Raw genomic sequence first — 14,593 nt, forward strand, 5'->3', positions numbered from 1 at the left:
CTCCGCCGCTGCTGCCTGAGCCCGCGGCTGGCGGGTCCTCGCGCAGTCCCTGTGCTGTGTCACTCCCTTCCCTCTGCCGCTGTCATAGCTTAAAACGCGGTTTTTCCTTTGCAGGGGATGCCTGGCTCCCTTTCGCCGCGTGGATGACGCGTCCTGAGAGACTACGTGATCCCACACGTGGTTGTCATTTTCCTGCTCGAACAAATCGGTCCTGGGCCTCGCTGCATCCAAGAGACACGGGCGCCCGCGGTGGCACTGGGGCCGCTGAGAGAATTCAGCCGGGTTCCCGCTCCCGCCGCCCGGGCTCAGCCCGGCATGGTCGCCTCGGGGACGCAGGTCTGGACGCGCCGGGTGACGCCGGACATTGCCCCGTGCGCCTTCCCGAGGGGGTCGTGGGAGACATCGCCCCGGACGGCACAGAACGCTGGCTCTTTGTGCGGGAAACAAAAACCACACACGCAACCTCCTGCATGTCCTCCTGGTGGGGAGGCGTCCCCCTCTTCCGCTCACAGCGCGGGGTCCAAGCTCGGAAACACCAAGGGACCTGTCCGCCATCACATGCGGAGCGCGCGGGGGCAGGAAGGAGGGTGAGGCGGGGAGAGCGCACCGCGGGCCAGCAGCGGGCCTGGGGGGTCCCGGGGAGCTCCGATCACGGGCTCAGCGCGCCATGCCTCGCCCCTGCAGCCGCTCGGACAGATGCGGCCGTCCTTGAGCCTGTGTTTCTGAAATGCGCTCATTTTGTGATGAGGAAAAACCAGTCATTAAAATAAATGCATCACGTTTCACTCCTATCCCCACTTAAACAGCTGACAGCCGACCCCCCAAATCCACATTTGGAAACGACAAAAATGAAGCCGGAGCCCTCGTCTGAATGCGCGTTAGTAAAACAAACAGACGCCTCCAAGGCCTGAAGGTGCAGCCGTTATGTCTGCGAGACCCGTGACTGGAGGCTCCCGTGCCCTGCTGTAGCCGTCCCGACGCAAGCCTGCTGCGCTGTGGCCGTGGCCGTCCCCAGGTCACACGCGCACCGGACTGTGGCCATGGCTGTCCCCAGGTCACACGCGCACCGGGCTGTGGCCGTCCCCAGGTCACACACGCACCGGGCTGTGGCCGTGGCCGTCCCCAGGTCACACGCGCACCGGGCTGTGGCCGTGGCCGTCCCCAGGTCACACGCGCACCGGGCTGTGGCCATCCCCAGGTCACACGCGCACCAGGCTATGGCCGTGGCCGTCTCCAGGTTGCGAGCCCACAGGGCTGTGGCCGTGGCCACGGTCTCCCCTGGGTCGGGAGCCCGCCGGCTGTCGGCCACCACTTACTTGATCATCTGCGGCACGGTGACCTTGGAGTTCTCCTCGAACGCATTCATCATCAGCCCGTTGCACCGGATATTGTCCACACACTGGAAGTGGGGGTGCGGCGGGGTCAGAGCCGAGGCCACGGCCCTAGGCCCCACAGCAGCTGCGCCCAGGGAGCGGCTCATGGGCCCAGTGGGATGCGGGGTTCTCGCACCGGAGCATCGTCCGGCAAGGGCTGGTCAGCCACAGCTCCCTTCACTCCCATGGGAGCCCAACTCCGACCCCGGCGACCTTTTGGGACTCGCCTCCCTGGGTCTTCCCACCCCTGACCCGAAGCAGGGATGAAGCCGACCTTGCTGAGTTGTCGGCAAACGGGGGCGCCCGACCTGGCCGCTCGGTAGCTGACCTCTGGGGTCCGGGCTGCTGGGACTAGGGGAGCGGGAACCCACGTTTCCCTCAGCCTCGGAGAAACTCAAAATCCACATTCCGCTTTGAGTAAGAAGTACTCCCAAACGGAAAGTCCATCTCTACGGGGTCCCTTTCCCTCTCACCGCCCTGCCCCCATCGCTGCCGCGGGCACATCTCAGCATCTCCTGGTTGCCAGGGCGCGTGTGTCGGGGCAGCTGGCCGGGCGGGGGAGGCCCACCTGGGCTGCCGGGACCAGCGTTCCGACAGGGCTAGGCCCCCCCGTTCTCTGGGAGGGGGTCTGCCAGAGGGAGGTTCCTGCTCCTTGCGCTTCCCAGCCCAGCGTCTCCAGCCCACGGCTCAGAGGCTCCCTTCAGCCCTGGTTCTACTGCAGCAGCGGAAGGCAGGGTGTCTGGCTGTGGACAGGGCTCCCTGGAGACATCGGGGCCCCAGGGGAGGACCGGGGGCCCCCACTGGCCTCGGCACTCTTTCCTAGTTTCTGGGTTTGGGGTTTTCTCCAGGGCACACTGGGAGCTCTGAGAACAGGTGTTTGCACACAGAAGGGGCAGATACCCGCTGCATGCTCCCCTGAGCTGCCTTGCTCTCCTGGAGTTTCCAGACGGGCAGGCAGGCCAGAGGCGGGGGGAGTGGGCCGTCTGGGCAGCCTGGAAATGGGGCATAAGAACCAGTGGTGGGGGGCCCACCACTAGATAGAGCAGAGCCTCTGCCCCAGGCCTCCTGCCTCAAATGACGGGAATCCCCAGCTTGGCCATCCCCCTCCTCCCGCTGTCCGCTGCTCCCCAGGAGGCTCACCCAGTCTGCAGGGGCAGCTGCACGGACGGCCCGGGGGCTCCTCCGCTACGGGGACGGGGCTGCGCTAACCCAGGGAGAGGCCGGTCCTGTCCGGGGCCACGGACAGCCTCTACGGACTCCCGTCTGTCCCAGTCCCGCATGAGCCCACAGCCCTCCGGAGCTGCTCACTGGTCCCCGTGCTTCCTGGTCTCTGACGGGCGTGCAGTCAAGGAGAGAGGCCAAGCCTTCTCTCGGCGTAGCTGACACTAGGCCTTGGAGGGCCCTGCCTGTGTCCCGAAGCTCTGTGATGTCCAGCATCCCACAGGGGTGGTGCTCAGACTTTTCTGTGTGTGCCAATGTCCTGGGGCATACGTGCTAAAAGGTGGATTCCCCGGCTTTGTCCCTGAAACTTGGTTCCTGAAACTTCCCCATTGGGCTGTGGGGAAGAAACCCAGGGGAGCCCAAGAATCTGGAGTTTTAAAAATCACAGTAAGGCATGATTCCAGTACAAGGGGTTCCCAGACTGCCCAGACTTTGCCCAGTTTTCCAGACTCTGTCAATGGGAGGGGACAGCTGGCCTCAGGCCTGGCCAGGGCTGGACTTGTGTCCTTTACATTAGAACCTTGCCCCCAGAGCTCTGAAAGCTCAGACTCGAAGGGACCACATGCTTCCAGGGACAGGTGACCTGGTTTACCTGGCTGATGTCGCTGGTCCACGCCGCCTTCTCTTGCCTGGACGAGGCCACGAGGATGACGGTGAAAGACGGGGAATCCTTGGGCTCCACCCCAATCTTAAAATCCAAGTGATCTATGTCTTGGTTGGCTCCTTTGGCTTCCAGTTGCAAAACACAGAGTCAGCAGAATGAGCAGGGCCGTTCCTGAGCTGGGAAACATCTTCACCACGCCCCCTCCCCGTCTTACCCACAGTGAAGGCACTGGGCCCCTTGCTACCGGGAGAACGTCCCCTGCCTCCTCCAGACACAAGCAAAGACTGAGAAGTAGCTCAAAACCCACGAGGCCGTCCCAGCGGCAGAGCCGGGGAGCCTGGGTGGAGGGTTGGCCTCTGCCGTCATCCCGCCAATGGGCCGCTGAGGTTCCGAGCAAGGATGTCCAGGAGACCCGGAGACCACGGGGAAGCCAGGACTAGAACCGGCCTCCCCACCGGGCCCTCCCGCTGCCCTCGGGTGATCCCAGGGCCTGAAGGGGAATTTCCGATCGTCAACGTTTACAGGCTGGACTGGACATTCAGCGCGGGGCAGAGCCCCCCAGAGCGACGTCCTGGGTAATTTTGATGCTGTTCCCAACCCGAGAACTTCACAGACTCTCGGAGGCTGAGCGAGAGCAGTTCACGGTGCCTTCCAGGGCACTCTCGTTAGCTCAGGTACCGCGCGGGGCCGAAGGGGGTAGGGCCCTTCTCTGCCGTCGCTGGCTACGTGACCCCAAGGGTGCCCTTCCCACCCCTGCTGCGAACGTCCTCCTGTACAGAGGGGACGGGACGTCTCTGGGGCCCCAGGCTTCCAGTTCTGACCCTCTAGAGTCTTAGGGTTCCGTGCTGGGCTGGGTGGTGGCTCAGGGATGGGACGGGGCTGGCTGCTCTGGGACGTGGGGTGCTTGCGAGTGGGCGTGTGGACTGGGGGTCCCGTGGGGCCAGGTCTCTATCTCCCTTGGCCCTGGAGGGAAGAGGGCTGTGGGGTCCGACCGTTCCGCTTGAGTCGGGGCTTTCCCGTGGCCCCGCCGTGGCTGGGATTAGAGCAGGTCAGGCACCAGGAGCGCTCTGGGTGACCGCACGATGTGTTTGTCCTTCCCTTGGGGGCCGTGCGACCCGGCTCCCCGAGCGGGGGCGGGAAAGGCCGACCGGGCACATGTGACTGAGTGTGGATGGACAGGGCCCACACCCTCTGCAAAACCCCCGATCTGAGAGGGCTCATACACAGCCCTGCTCTGAGGATCCCCGGTCTGGGGAAGGGCGAAGACGCAGAGTCCCGCTGGGGTCCCCCCACAGAGGGCGGGGGGACAGAGCAGAACGGTCAGAGGACCAACGTCCGCCCAAACAATCGACAGTAGTGGCCCCACCCCCAACCTAAAACAATGAGCCCATCCCCCGGTGACGCCTGGGCAGGGAAACCCCACAGAAGCCCTGCACACCAGCGCGCCCGTCCCCCGGCTTTCGCCACGAGTCGCCCTCCCTGCCCAGGCGCCCACCCTGTGTGTCCCCATGCCCCCCCTGGAGGACAGAGCGGCGCCTTCCTGACCCCTTCCACGGGACCCAGGGGAGCCACTGTGGGCGGGACCCATGGACATGTGAATGGGGGTGCCCACGGAGGAGCTGGGACCCCAAACTGAATGGGGCACCCATGTCCAGGAGCCCGAGCAGCGTGGAGGGAAACAGGACAGTGGACGGTGGTTCCCACCTGCCGGCCACCCCTCAGCACCCTCCCGTCCCCCCAGCCAGATGGGGCGGGTGAGCGGGTGTCCTACCGTCTTCCTCCGTGTTCTCCGGGTCCTCTAGCAGGGTGCAGTCGATCAGGGAGATGACCCCGTTCTGAAAGACAGCAGGGGCTGGCCTGAGTCAGTGGGACGCGCGGGGGGCAGAGCCCCATGGACCGTGGCGGGACACAGCCTTACAGGTGTGCACGTGCGTGCGCACACGTGTGTGCCCGTGTCGTGTTCCCCGTGGCTGTGGTGGTTTGCGTGTTGAGGGACGTTGTCCTCGTGTAAGAAGTCCCGTGGAGTGGGTCAGGTGGCACCGTCTCATCGGGGTCCCCCAAGTGAGAGTCAGGGAGGGCTGCCGTGGGGGGCCCTGAGCCTGCACAGTGCGGACCCCCGAGTCTGGGCCACACCGTCTCACTGCCGGAAGGGACACGGGGCCGTTGTCCGTACGCGTCACGGTCCCGTTCTGATTTTACAGGGGCGATGAGATCTGGGGGAGAGGTCTTGCCCACAAGGTGCCCCAGTCACCTGGCGGCTAGTGCTGGGGTCAGGGAGAAACTCAAGGCCTGAGCTCGCCCGGTCGCTTGCTGGCTGCCTGTTCTGAGGGACGCCTGGGAAAGTGGCCCTCTTCCTCGAGTGTGGAAGCCTCTCCTGGGCGTGAGACGCCCGGTGCTGTGACAACAGTGGCCATGAACGTGGGCTGTGGTGGGAGATGTCCGTACCCACCCCGGAAAGGTGTTGGCTTTCCTCTCTCGAGTGTGGGCCAGGCTGGCGGCCAGCTTCTCGGGTGCACCTCCTGCCTGCTCTCCGGGTGTCCCTTGGACCAGGTGGGGAGGCCACCCCGGGAACGCTGGTGCAGGCCCCAGGCCTGGACGTGACCCCATGAGACCCCCGTCCCTGCCAGCAGCCGAGGTGAGACCACGAACGCCGTGAGCCCTCTGTCAGGGCAGCTTGTCACCGGGCATGGACACCTCAACAAGGACCGGTGGCCGCAGAGAGCCGGCTGTGCCGTTTGCAGCAGGCCGTCCCCGGGATGCAGAGCCCCAAACCCTGCATTCTGGCTCTGCACCTCAACCCCTCGGGCCAGCCCCAAGGCGTGACAAGCTGCCACGCCCCACGGTGCTCGACAGTCTCTTCCTGCCGTAGACCTTGCCGTGGTCTTCACTCTCGCGGATGTGTCTCCAGGCGTCGGAAAGCCGTCTCTCCGCCTGTGTTTCAGACCATCGGCCCCGGAGCCAGACGGCCGGCGTGGGTTCAAATCCCTGCTTTGCCACGGGGGGCTTCGAGACGCCCCGATTCCCCTGCCCGTCAGATGGGGGGCGTCCCAGGATCCGCTTCAACGGGTGGTTCCAGGAGGGGGAGGCCCACAGAACAGGCCGGAGAGCACCCTGCCCGCCGTGGTTCTCTTGCAAGCGCTTGTGGCCGTCGCTGCTGTAAGTCTGTCACCACAGCAAGAACGACCATGCTCTGTGCCTGCCGAGCTCCTGCCGCATCCCGGGCTGCGCGCCTGCTCTGCACCTGCTCCCCTGACCCTCGCAGCGCCCCGGAAGCAGGTGTGTCCAGTCCTGTTGTGCCGCTGGGTACTCCGAGGCGTGGGGGTGGCCGAGCAGCAGCCCCGTGTCTGTCGTGCCGAGGGATGTGAGAGGCTCACACGGCCTCCCGTCCCCACCCAAACAGGAGAAAACCCACGAACAGGAAACCACGCGCTTTCAGGCTCCGTCTGCGCTGCCTGCCCGCGGCTGGCCGCCTGCTGAGGGACGCCCACCCGCCCGGCCAGAGCCTCACGTGGAAGCCCTGGCGCTCAGAAGTAAGGAAAGGCCTGGTCTGAATTCGGTGGACACTGCTGTGTTCACTGTGGACGATTTTCGCCAGTGTGGCCCACCCCTGGCCGGGCCGCACGTCCCCAGGAGCAGGACCGTCCCAGATGCCAGCGCTGGAAGCTGTAGCAGCTCGCAGGAGGTTACGGTCCCTTCTAGGCTGCGGTGTGTTCGGACGGAGGACCTGCCGGAGCAAGCCTGCAGCGGAGACTGTGCCCACAGGCACATGTGCTTGGCCTCAACTCGGCGCCGGCTGCCCGCCGCCCGTGTGCCCGCAGAGCCCCTGCCGAGGATGGGTGCCCTTCTCTGCAGACGGAGCACGGGGCTTGGAGCCGTGAGGTAAGCAGCGTGCTGGGCTGGGGAGCCGGACACGCTGCCCGGGGGCACCTCACGGCCAGTGGCATGTGAGCAGGCACCGGGAGAGGAAGGCAGTCCTCCAGGAAAGAAAGACCTGGACAGCACAAGCCAAGGCCCTGCGGTCTGTGAAGGAGCAGGAAGGGTTTGAGGTGCTGATCCCTCTTTGTTTTTTTCCTTTTGACCATCTCACTGTCGGGGGGAGGTGGGATGTGTTCCCTCCCACCACAAATGACCCAGCGGAGCTTCCTGCGTTTGGGGAAATCGCAGGGCTCCACTCACCCGGAGGGCCACGGAGAGGCCTTGCCCCGGGAAAGCCAGCTTCAGCCTCACAGCGTCTCCCCTGCTGGGTAAGTGTTTCCCTTCCCTTTCCAGATGGGCCAGTCAGCTGAGTGTGTGGGGCTCGTGTGGGGCCGGCCCCGTGTGTGAGCCCTGGCCTGGCCCAGTGCTCCTGTGCCCACACCGCCATGCCGGCGCAGGCCTGGGAGCAGCTGTGTCAGCGCCTCCCGAGGGAGGGAAGAGGTCGGGGGCCGCTCTGTCTGTCGGCCCCTCCCCCGCAGCCGTGCCCACACGCACACACACAGGGGCACCCCTCAGGGCTTCCACTGGACCTCCTGGCTTCTCTGCGCTGGTACCGTGTGGGGGCTCCCGCGGGGGTCCCGACACGACTCACCCTCCCACTCCCCACCATCTCCCTAGAAAACCCGTCTGCGGCCAGCTCACTCCAGCCCGCCGTGGAGCCGGTGCACGCACGCGCACGCCCGTGTCTCCGACGCCCCGGCCCACCGGCCGGCCCCGCGTCAGCCCCTGCGAGCCCGGGCCCAGCGGCCCTTACCTTGGTCAGGTGCAGCTTGCCCCCCGAGCCTCTGGTGCAGATGATGAGGTGCTTGGAGAACAGGAAGCACTGCCGCTCCCCCTCCTTCTTCAGGGACAGGGAGCCCAGGCGGCCCCGGGTGATCTTGCCCTTTTCGGACATGGGCACCTGGATGAGGGAGCCTGTGGGCGGAGGACGCACCCTGAGCCCTGCTTCCAGGGCCTCGCTCGCCTCTGGCCGGCTCGGTAGCTGCGGCGGGTCCCAACGCCAGGCCCGGGCAGTCCCGGCTCCTGGCAGCAGGGGTGCACCCCGGGCAGTGTCCCCTCTGCCCTGTCAGCCAGATGGTGGAGGCACGCGGAGCAGGGCTTCCGGCAGGACCCGCTCGTGCCCCGGCCAGAGCCCTGGCAGGTGGAGGAGCCCTTCGGGGCAGGGGCCGTGCGGCAGGCACGTGGGGCTGGGCTGGGGCGTGGGGGGCAGCCCACGTGGGGAGCTGGGGCTGGCCCAGACGAATCAGCACCATGCACAGCCCGTGCCACGCAGACATCACCAATCAGACGTGGCTCACGGGCCGCAGAGCCAGACGTGCCCATCCCGAACACCCTGTGCTGGGAGCAGACCCCAGGGAGGAAGACCCCCACCTGACCCCCACACCACACGCCTCCGTTCCCACCTGCTCAAGGCCTTCCGGGTCAGGCACGCGCACACCTCCCCTGCGCCGTGTCCTGCCTCGGCCACCCTAGCTCTAGCTCACGACCGTGGCTCCGAGAGCTGCTCCCCGATGGGCAAGCCCTTCCTCTCTGGCCCGTGAACTCCCACTAGTCCTTCCCCTCCGGGAAGCCCTCCCCGACTCCCTCACCTGCTCTGTCCCCCGCCCGCACCCATCGGGGCCTGGACCACCGCCCTGCGTCTGTCTCCTCACGGCCCCTTCTCCCTGCAGTCTGCTTCCGGAAGGTGGGGCAGGTCTCAACCCGGGGTGTCCCTGCGGCCTGGCGCTGGCCCGGCATGAACGAGCACGTGTCGAACAAGCGAGAAAGCGCTTCTGGATCCCCCTGCCTGGTTCCAGGTCCGGCACAGCCCCGAGGGAGGGAAGGAAACACTCTGCTTGGGGAACAGAGTGGCTTCCTAGCCTGCGGGGACGCTGCCTGCGCCAGGAGGGGTCATCCTTTGGGCGTGTCCAGCGCAGACCCAGTGCGGCTCAGGGTGGGGGGCAGGCTGAGCCTGGGGAAGGGCACAGGGGCCACACGGTGGCTCAGAGCAAAACTCCAAGCTGAGGATGCATGCAAACCCGCCGGCCAGGCTGGGGTGGGGCCTCTTTTCTGCTCGGAGAGTCCCAGGGCTGGATAGAGGACCCCCGGGAATGCAAGCAGAAGCTGCAGCCCACAGAATGTGGGCTCTGGATGGTGGAACCCTCGGGGACATCGAAGCTCCAATGGGCAGCCAGCGTCTCCCTGGCCCTCCTTGGGACTGAGCCTTCCGGATGCGGCTCCGCAAGGGACCACGGACGATGAGCAGAGGACAGAGGGACTGAGCCACACTGCCTCTGCTGGAAAGGCTTGTGACCCAATAGTCTGTATCTGGCCTCGTCCCCTGTGAAAAGCACGGGTCAGTGTTTGCTGGGACACACGACAGACCACCAGACACCTAGGGAGAAGCGTGTCTACCTCTGGAGGGAAGGACGCGGTGAGGCCCACAGTATCCATGTGTGGATGCAACGCCCACGGCCCTCCAGTGGCCTCGGGACCCCCTGCAGGCACACCCTCTGGAGGGGTCCCAGGGACACCCCACCCTGCTGCACGGCCACCTGTGCCCGGGTGGGGGGCGTACCTTGTCTCACAAAAGTCTGGCTGGTGTCCAGCAGGATCTCACAGCCTTCGATGATCATACGCTCGATGGCGAGGTTTTTCCGGATGTTCTCTGTCTCGCTCACTTCGTCGTGCATTATCCTGCGGGGACGGGAAATCCATTGGGGCGGGAGGAGGGGACGCCAAGTCTCTGGCCAGCCCCAGCGAGAACGCCTGGCCCCAGGACTCTTGGAGCCTGCGGTCGTGAATCGAGGGTCCCCTGCGTGCCGCACACTCTATGGGCAGGCATGGTCTCACTGTGTTCTGGAAACCCAAGGAAGCAGGTCTGTCTGACCCGAGTCCGAGCCACGTGCAACAGAACAGGGAGGAAGAGGGGAGCTCGGCCAACGCCCTCTGTCCATTACTCTTCCCCTCAGTCCACCACGGCCTTGTTTCCAACCATAGACCAGACCCTGGTCGGCCCTGCCTCAGGGTCTTTGCACTTGCCGTTTGTTTCCCTAGAATGCTCTTTAGAGGGTTGTTTCCTTATGGAACAGCTACATTTAGGGGCGCTGGCAATGCAGCTGGCTCAGGGAGAGACCGACTTCTGTTTATGTGGAGGGAAGCAGGACACAGCAGGTCACTGATCTGAGACAAGACCACTCTGTCCTGTCCGGACCGCCGCAACGCCCCTCACCTCCAGCAGGTGGCGCCATCTACCTGCTTTTAAGGAAGCATCAGGCCGGCGTCAGGGAAAGGCCCGCGGATGTCCAGGGGCGAGGAGCGACTGGAAGAAGTGCCCCACCTGCTGCAGGAGAGGCTGCTTCTGCGACTTATGGGCTGGCGGTTCCCGCAGGGACGTTACCCCGTCAAAGCCCAGGACACCACTCAGGCTGGGCGTGCGTGGTGGAGTCAGCACGCGGAGCCCTTGCACATAATGGGCTTCAGGCACTGGCCTGTGTCTGGCGCGTGGCAATTCGGTGAAAGACAGCGATCGGCGGGTCGTAACTTAGAGAGTATTTTTATCAGTTGTTTCTTCCGGCTGTGGCACCCCCCGCGGCGCCGTCTGTCCTCAGAGCCTAGCCCCAGACTGTCTCTCGGAGGGACGTGGGACCGGGGAAGCAGCCACGGGGGACGGGACCCATCCCCCCTGCCGAGGGCGAGGCTCCCCCCAGGAGGGTAGTCGTTCGTGAAGCAGTGAGCCTGGATTTGCTGGGACACATGCGTGGCCCCGCGGCTGCTCAGACCGTGCGAGTCCCGGGCTGGGGTCTGCCTCGGGGTCCCAGGCTGTGCGCAGATGCGGGCTCACGCACATGCCGGAGCTGGGGGCCCGGTGGGTAGGGTGAGGAGGACGGGGGCAGGCCCAGAGGCCGGTGGACGACGGTCCCCGGGAGGTGGGGTGTTTGTGAACACAGCCAGGGGCCTGAAACTCTCCTGGGGCCTCTGGGCAGGGAGAGGGGGAAGGGCTGCTGTGCACCAGGGCCTTGAGCTGGGGCAGGTCCAGGTGATGGGGTAGGTGGACCCTGGGGGATGGCAATCGGGGTCTCAGGCCAAGCCCCTGGACCCACGTGTGCACCAGAACAGGGCACCCCATGGTGAAAGAGAGCGTCACTGCCTCACAGGGGCGCCTGGACTTCTCCCTGGGGAGGGGGGCAGGATTCAGCCGCCGGCGACTCAGAAGGACAGAGGTTCTGTGAATCTGCACTCACGCCCCTGCTAACCCCTTCTGCCCGCCCCGGGTCCCAGATCCCGCCTCTGCCCTGGGGGAGCCGTGGCCTGACCCGCGGCCTCTCACAGGCCCCAGGAAGCCTCTTAGGGCCCCGGGCAGGGCTGTGCCGGGCTCCACACCCCGCGGGCCAACCCTCCTTCGAAGCTTCCGGCAGCCAGTCTCTGGGCACAAGGCCTCTCCTCACGTCTGCCGCTGCAGTGGGGAGCCCCCGGGTGGTCTCCCCGGGCTTGTGATGACCCCTGACATCTCGCTCCCCTGACCTCCGGACTCTCACGCCCTGCTCCCCTCCTGTTGTCTCTGCCACCGCGGCCCGTCTCTGGTCCACGAAACAGGAAGGACATCTCTGCACGCCGCACCTCCCGCACCTTCCTCCAGCCTCCTGGCAGCTCAGCCCAGGACCTGCCACACTCCCTCCAGCCACGTCCCTCCAGCTAAGAGGCCGGAGACTCCTGCCGGTTCCACCTTCAAAATGCCCGGGAATCTGAGCTCCCCCCTCACCCCACAGCTATTGTCTGTCACCGGCCACCATCATCTCCTGTTCGGGGTGTTGCCAGGGGTGCTGGGCGGCCCCTAGGTGCCCAGCCGTTTGGCCCGAGACCTGATCCCTGTCCCACAGGGTCCTGGAAGCACAGCCCGCTCTTCCCCTGGGGCCCCTCGGCTGCTGCGCCTGCAGAGAAAAGGCTCCCCTGTCCCCTCCAGGCTCCGGAGACTGGGAGGGGCAGGTGTGGGGCCCTGACTGGAGGCCCCCAGTTCGTGTCCTCACTGACACCACGGGCTGCTGACCACAGCCTTGGGCGTGCAGAGCCGTGGGGAGGACACGACTGCACTGGAGGACCAAGGAAATGGAACCTCCGTGAGTGTACTTCTCTGAAGGCTCCGTGCCAGGGACACACCAGCCACAGGAACCTGCCCCGGGCCATGAACTCCTGCCTGCGGGGTCTCCCCTTCCTGCTGCCGTAGGCTGAGCCCTGCCACCAGTTCCTACCCTGGACACACCAGCTTTCATGACCTGAGGCTGAAACTCCCAGTGGGGCATCCTTGGCCGTGGCCTGGCTATGAGGGGAGGGGCAGTGTCCAGAGGTCAGGCTCTCCAGGGGTCAGGCTCCCCCGTTGGCTGGGGGTCGGGCTTGCGAGGGGAGGGGCTCACCTGGACAGCTCCTCCAGTTTGGACTTGGCGTAGTCCAGGCTGTTGCGCTCCACGTGTTCGTGAGGCGTGTGGGCCAGGAGCTCATGCAGCGTCAGGATGTATCTGGGAATCTGGGGCGGGGCAGGGGGGCGGGGGACAGGGATGGGGACAGACAGAGGGGTGGGGCATGGGGAGGGACAGAGGCAGGGATAGAGACGGACAGAAGGGCAGAGGCAGGGTTAGAGAGGACAGAGGGACAGAGGCAGGGGGGGTGGGGGGGTGGGCAGGGAGGAACAGACGGACAGGAAGACAGAGGAGGAGGCCGAGAGCGATCGTCAGCTGCGAGGACCCCAGGAGTTGGGCGCAGGAGGGAAACGGGCCGCCCTCTGAGCCTGGCGGGGGCCCGACGGGGACCGGAGCCCGGAGGATCGGGAGGCTGGGTGCCGCAGGGGCAGGGCGGGCGTGGGGGGGGGGGCTCAGGACCAGGGGCACCGCGCCGCGCAGGGCACCGGCCCTCCCTGCTCCTGCTCTCCCGGCCGCCCCCCACCTGGAACATCGGGTAGGTGAGGAAGGTCTCCAGGGTGCGCTCCTCGCAGTCGGGCTTGGCCTCGTAGTGCTTGAGCAGCTTGTCGAAGTCGCGGTTCTGCTTGCAGTGCGCCAGGATCTGCAGGCTGTACTGGTGGTTGCGCACGAACTCCTGGTAGATGTTCAGCATGGGCAGCAGGATGTCGAACAGGTCCGCTGCAAGGGGGCGGGGCTCAGCGGGGTCGGACTCCGCCCCCCCGGCCCGGCCCCGCCCCGAGGGAGCCCCGCCCCCCGCGGGAGTCCCTGTCCTGGGGAGCCCCGGTCCTGCGGTCCTGCGGTCCTGCGGTCCTGTGGTGCGCGATGCGGTGGGGAGGGCTCCGGCACCCCTGCCTCCCCCCAGGGCCAGAGAGCGGGTCCCAGCAGAATCACACTTGTAGAGACACCCGACCAGTCTGGACCCGTGTCTCAGAGGGCCCCGGAGAGCCGGTGCAGAGGGCACTGCGGCAGCCCCCGCCCCTCCAAGATGCAGACACTTGGAGGGGTCCCCATCTGGGTCCTTCCTGCCGGGAACCCCTCTCGGCGGAGGGAGGCTGCCTCCAGGCCAGGTCACACCCCACCGCGTGACTGGCCCAGGCGGCCGTGTAAAGGCGGCCCCCAGCCTCAAAGCACAGCACCTGGGAGGGGCCATCCCAGCTCCAGAGTTCCTGACGGGTCCATGACACCCCCGCTGTAACTGTGTGGTGACCCCAATGCCCATTCTGGCTCCCTCACCGGGTCATATGGTGGGCCCCCAAGAGGCCTCCTTCCCAGAGTGTCCCCCCTGTGACAGAGGTGATGACTGAGGTCACAAGGTGGGTCCACAGCGGGCCTGGAACCAGGTCTCCGGACTCCCGGTCCCAGGCTTCCCACCACACCTCACACCCTCCTGAGTCTGGCCCTTCACCCATCTGTCCCTCCGTCCTTCCAGACCTCCCCAGCATTGCGGCCCCAGGGTCCTCCTGCCCTTTCAGTCCCCCAGAGCCCAACGAATCTCCCCAGACTCTCCCTTCAACTCGGACCCCACGGCTTACACACCCCACTAAGAAACAAAAGCAGACTGGGAAGGAGAGCTCCTGGGCGGGGCTGTCCACCGCCCCATGGGGCAGCCCTGTCTCCCAGGGGTGCTTGTATTCTGACTTTGGGGAAAGTGGGGTTCTCTGATGTGAGAAAAACAAACAAAAGTGCCCCCCACCCCGAGGCCTCCAGAACCCAAGGGCCAAGAAGCTCTTCGTTCCAGAAATTCTACTTCTGGAAACCATTCCCAAGGAAATGCTCTGTAAACAGGAGGAAATGTCACACACAGAGACAATTATTTCCAGCCCCAAGAACTGGGACCGACTCCAAAGAGCCAGGGACGGGCTGTGGAGAACTACGCAGTCATCAAAAAGCATGCGCCCAGGATGACAAAAACAGTTGTGCTGTCAAGTAAGTTAAAAAAAAAAAAAAAAAAAAAGGAAATAAACAAAAAAAACAACACCCCACACCAA

The 14,593-nt window shown here is 65.5% G+C and overlaps 1 protein-coding gene and 1 pseudogene across 3 annotated transcripts in view; both read right to left on the reverse strand.

The window, feature by feature from the left end:
* The window catches only part of RASGRF1 (Ras protein specific guanine nucleotide releasing factor 1), an 88,088-nt gene that overhangs the window by 32,461 nt on the left and 41,034 nt on the right, over positions 1 to 14,593 (reverse strand). For all 3 annotated transcript variants that reach the window (XM_004763620.3, XM_013062022.2, XM_045067182.1), the window contains 7 exons: positions 13,090 to 13,283; positions 12,564 to 12,673; positions 9,731 to 9,849; positions 7,928 to 8,088; positions 4,970 to 5,033; positions 3,187 to 3,323; positions 1,317 to 1,399 (listed from right to left, as the gene is read on the reverse strand). In XM_004763620.3, coding sequence (XP_004763677.1) covers positions 1,317 to 1,399; positions 3,187 to 3,323; positions 4,970 to 5,033; positions 7,928 to 8,088; positions 9,731 to 9,849; positions 12,564 to 12,673; positions 13,090 to 13,283 — 868 coding nt within the window. The remainder of the gene's footprint in view (positions 1 to 1,316; positions 1,400 to 3,186; positions 3,324 to 4,969; positions 5,034 to 7,927; positions 8,089 to 9,730; positions 9,850 to 12,563; positions 12,674 to 13,089; positions 13,284 to 14,593) is intronic.
* Positions 7,298 to 7,450, reverse strand: LOC123388143 (annotated as a pseudogene).

This window comes from Mustela putorius, unplaced genomic scaffold (assembly GCF_011764305.1).
Source record: "Mustela putorius furo isolate JIRA1106 unplaced genomic scaffold, ASM1176430v1.1 tig00003875_pilon_pilon_pilon, whole genome shotgun sequence".
Taxonomy (NCBI): Eukaryota; Metazoa; Chordata; class Mammalia; order Carnivora; family Mustelidae; genus Mustela; species Mustela putorius.